The sequence below is a fragment of the Penaeus chinensis genome, chromosome 35, assembly GCF_019202785.1.
Source record: "Penaeus chinensis breed Huanghai No. 1 chromosome 35, ASM1920278v2, whole genome shotgun sequence".
NCBI lineage: Eukaryota > Metazoa > Arthropoda > Malacostraca > Decapoda > Penaeidae > Penaeus > Penaeus chinensis.
Window position 1 is genome coordinate 4,286,743 of NC_061853.1, and position 5,000 is coordinate 4,291,742.

The window sequence follows — 5,000 nt, forward strand, 5'->3', positions numbered from 1 at the left end:
TAAGCCTTCTAGATCAGACCATGGAGTACTCGTGGGTGCCATTGGGCATGAGAGCAAAACTGAATGAAAATGGAACCGTTTCCTTGTCCGACATCAGCAAAGCAGAGGTAAGAAAGACGAGGAGACTAGTTTGTGTTTTATGAGGTAAGCTGAAGGTAGATGGGATGTGAATTGATTGATAGAAAATGGATAGAAATTGATAAACTGATAGTGACTAAATAGAAGTCAATAGAAATTTATGAACTGATAGTTAGGAAATCAATAGAAATTTGAAATAAGGATAAGTGTCCATGTATATGTGAAAAAGTTTATTTTTTTATTGTCAATAAGGTTGTGCACAATGTTTATAGTACAAGTGATATGCTAATATATAATAGAACACATGCACCAATATATATTGGAAAAAAATTGAAAGGCTTGTAAAAGACAGCTGATATAGGCCTAGGTGTATGTTACTTTACTTTGCTGTGAAGACTGCAGAATAACAGGTAGTTTCCAGTATTGCCGAGTAGCTATCATTTGCTTCATGTCACAGGCTTACAAGAACCTCTTGACAGGCTTTAATAAGATATTGTGTGAAAATGTAGATATTGATTTTAAAAGTACTCATGATTAAACTTGAGTTATGTCTTTCTTTAAGTGAATTGACATTTTACGATTATGACCTCAATCAGTGTGAGTCCCATACTCATTTAGCTCTAGGTTAATTTAATTAAACCCAACTCACTGCTTGTCATAGTGCAGATAGAATAGCTGTGATGATTCTCTCCCTTCATATTAGAACAATGGAGCTAAAAAGATTGATTTGAAAGTAATCTAGCATCAAAAAGTTCCTGTGGAATGAAAGTCTTTCTACCATTTTATATTAGGTTAGATATTTAGTTATTTGAATATTACTATTATATGTATATTATCTGCCCACTTCTTAGCTTGCATGTTATGATAAAATTAATGTGAAGTGGCTTTTATCCTATTAAGTTTATAACTGATGTCAGTGAAGTAAAATAGAGAATAACAAAAAAAAAAGTATGAGAATTTATTAAGGCTTAGCATATATCAGATGGTAATAAATATATAGTAATAGAGGGCTAGTTAGACTTACTTAGGCAGCTATTTGCAATTGATTCAGGATTCTTAAAGGGTTGTGTGTGAAATCATTTTTCATTAAAATCTTGAATAGGTCAAAATCACTTTTTTTTCTACTGTGTGTGAAGTTGAGAAAGAGAGACAAGTTGTGAACATTATATATAAATCAGAATTAATTTTCTCTAATCAGAGTGGCTGTTTACATGATGATACTTTACCTGGCATTCTCCATTACTCTTTTATTGCAAACTGCAAACTTTAATTGAGTTTGTAAATTTGAGAGAGTGAATGAGATCACTAAACAGACGGACAAACAGATATACAAATAGTTAAAAAGAGTATGTGTCTATGATTATATTTGTATGTGTTTGTGATGCATACGCATGCACACATACATGCACACGTACACACACACACATGTAAACACACATCCATGCACACGTACACACACATCCATGCACAAGTACACACACACCTACACACGCATCCACACACACATCCACACACACATCCACACACACATCCACACACACATCCACACACACATCCACACACATCCACACACACATCCACACACACATCCACACACACACACACACACACACACACACACACACACACACACACACACACACACACACACACACACACACACACACACACACACACACATCTCCACACACATCTCCACACACACACACACACAGACACACAGACACACACACACACACACACACACACACACACACACACACACACACACACACACACACACACACACACACACACACACACACACACACACACACACACAGAAAACACACACACACTGAAACACACACACACAGAAACACACACACACAGAAACACACACAGAGAACACACACACACAGAAACACACACACACAGAAACACACACACACAGAAAAACACACACAGAAAAACACACACACAGAAACACACACACACAGAAACACACACACACAGAAACACACACACACACAGAAACACACACACACACAGAAACACACACACACACAGAAACACACACACACAGAAACACACATACACAGAAACACACACACACAGAAACACACACACAGAAACACACACACACAGAAACACACACACACAGAAACACACACACACAGAAACACACACACACACACACACACACACAGATATAATGTATTTTTCATTTTTGCATTACTCTCTCATGGAATCTTTTACCTCTCTGTGCCACACAGCTTGAAGAGGGAGTCGAAGATGAGAGTGGTGTTATCTACGATCTCGTGGGTGTCGTGTCGCACATCTGTGACCCTCGTTACCCTGACAAGAACAACCTGGTGGCGTGTATCAAGGTGGGCCCAAGCTACCACGTGCAGGCGAAGGTGTCGTCTGTTTCCCATTGGTACCTCTTAAATGATATTAGGTGAGTTGGTGGTTTCAAGTCTAATATAGTTTGATTTCTCTTTTTCATCATAATGTTTTTGGTCTAATCTGTCTCCTTGTTTGCCCCCCCCCCCCTCCCCCTTTCATGTGGATGTTGCTTTTATGCTTATTTGAATTAGATTTTGACTTTTGTGATTATGAGAACATTTGTTTTTATCCTCTACCTTTCCTGTATCTCTTTTACTGTAATGAATTAACTAGATTGTACCAGTCTTTCTTCCACACTACCTCATGCAGCAGATTTTTAAATAGTTCTTTTCGAAATTTCGCAGCATTCAACCCATAGCCCCGGAGGAAGCTATTTGGTTCCCCTGTGGCTGGAAGACCCCATGTGTCATGTACTGGCAGTGCAGACAGTTGCCTCAAGAAATACAGAGCCTTGGGCCTGTTAACCCCATAACAGCTGATGTGTTTGGAGAGGACAAGTCTCTTGCTCAACGAGGAAGGAAAAGAATTACATTTACTCCTTTAACTGCAGATGAAATGCCTGGGGAAGGTGAGGTTTATGGGAAGCTGAATTTATTGCAGAATGTTCTCTCAGTCTGTTTGTCTTTCATTATAAATATGTCAATCTCTCTGTGTCTGTCTCTCTGTCTCCATTGTCTCTATTGTGTCTCTGTCTCTGTCTTGTGTTTCTTATCCCTCTCTTCTCTCCTGTCTCTCCTCTCTTCTCTCCTGTCTCTCCTCTCTTCTCTCCTGTCTCTCCTCTCTTCTCTCCTGTCTCTCCTTTCTTCTCTCCTGTCTCTCCTCTCTTCTCTCCTGTCTCTCCTCTCTTCTCTCCTGTCTCTCCTCTCTTCTCTCCTGTCTCTCCTCTATTCTCTCCTGTCTCTCCTCTCTTCTCTCCTGTCTCTCCTCTCTTCTCTCCTGTCTCTCCTTTCTTCTCTCCTGTCTCTCCTCTCTTCTCTCCTGTCTCTCCTCTCTTCTCTCCTGTCTCTCCTCTCTTCTCTCCTGTCTCTCCTCTATTCTCTCCTGTCTCTCCTCTCTTCTCTCCTGTCTCTCCTCTCTTCTCTCCTGTCTCTCCTTTCTTCTCTCCTGTCTCTCCTCTCTTCTCTCCTGTCTCTCCTCCCTTCTCTCCTGTCTCTCTTTCTCTCTCTCTCTCTCCTCTCTCTCTCTCTCTCTCTCTCTCTCTCTCTCTCTCTCTCCTCTCTCTCTCTCTCTCTCTCTCTCTCTCTCTCTCTCTCTCTCTCTCTCTCTCTCTCTCTCTGCCTCTCTCTCTCTCTCTCTCTCTCTCTCTCTCTCTCTCTCTCTCTCTCTCTCTCTCTCTCTCTCTCTCTCTCTCTCTCTCTCTCTCTCTCTCTCTCTCTCTCTCTCTCTCTCTCTCTCTCTCTCTCTCTCTCTCTCTCTCTCTCTCTCTCTCTCTCTCTCTCTCTGCCTCTCTCTCTCTCTCTCTCTCTCTCTCTCTCTCTCTCTCTCTCTCTCTCTCTCTCTCTCTCTCTCTCTCTCTCTCTCTCTCTCTCTCTCTCTCTCTCTCTCTCTCTCTCTCTCTCTCTCTCTCTCTCTCTCTCTCTCTCTCTCTCTCTCTCTCTCTCTCTCTCTCTCTCTCTCTCTCTCTCTCTCTCTCTCTCTCTCTCTCTCTCTCTCTCTCTCTCTCTCTCTCTCTCTCTCTCTCTCTCTCTCTCTCTCTCTCTCTCTCTCTCTCTCTCTCTCTCTCTCTCTCTCTCTCTCTCTCTCTCTCTCTCTCTCTCTCTCTCTCTCTCTCTCTCTCTCTCTCTCTCTCTCTCTCTCTTCTCTCTCTCTCTCTCTCTCTCTCTCTCTCTCTCTCTCTCTCTCTCTCTCTCTCTCTCTCTCTCCTCTCTCTCTCTCTCTCTCTCTCTCTCTCTCTCTCTCTCTCTCTCTCTCTCTCTGCCTACCTCTCTCTCTCTCTCTCTCTCTCTCTCTCTCTGCCTCTCTCTCTCTCTCTCTCTCCTCTCTCTCTCTCTCTGCCTCTCTCTCTCTCTCTCTCTCTCTCTCTCTCTCTCTGCCTCTCTCTCTCTCTCTCTCTCTCTCTCTCTCTCTCTCTCTCTCTCTCTCTCTCTCTCTCTCTCTCTCTCTCTCTCTCTCTCTCTCTCTCTCTCTCTCTCTCTCTCTCTCTCTCTCTGCCTCTCTCTCTCTCTCTCTCTGCCTCTCTCTCTCTCTCTCTCTCTCTCTCTCTCTCTCTCTCTCTCTCTCTCTCTCTCTGCCTCTCTCTCTCTCTCTCTCTCTCTCTCTCTCTCTCTGCCTCTCTCTCTCTCTCTCTCTCTCTCTCTCTCTCTCTCTCTGCCTCTCTCTCTCTCTCTCTCTCTCTCTCTCTCTCTCTCTCTCTCTCTCTCTCTCTCTCTCTCTCTCTCTCTCTCTCTCTCTCTCTCTCTCTCTCTGCCTCTCTCTCTCTCTCTCTCTGCCTCTCTCTCTCTCTCTCTCTCTCTCTCTCTCTCTCTCTCTCTCTCTCTCTCTCTCTCTCTCTCTCTCTCTCTCTCTCTCTCTCTCTCTCTCTCTCTCTCTCTCTC

The 5,000-nt window shown here is 43.1% G+C and overlaps 1 protein-coding gene across 4 annotated transcripts in view; it reads left to right on the forward strand.

The window, feature by feature from the left end:
* The window catches only part of LOC125044321 (PAN2-PAN3 deadenylation complex catalytic subunit PAN2-like), a 32,348-nt gene that overhangs the window by 19,277 nt on the left and 8,071 nt on the right, over window positions 1-5,000 (forward strand). For all 4 annotated transcript variants that reach the window (XM_047640921.1, XM_047640922.1, XM_047640924.1 and 1 more), the window contains exons 18-20: window positions 1-107; window positions 2,334-2,518; window positions 2,811-3,034. The exon at window positions 1-107 is cut by the window's left edge and continues 21 nt beyond it. In XM_047640921.1, coding sequence (XP_047496877.1) covers window positions 1-107; window positions 2,334-2,518; window positions 2,811-3,034 — 516 coding nt within the window. The remainder of the gene's footprint in view (window positions 108-2,333; window positions 2,519-2,810; window positions 3,035-5,000) is intronic.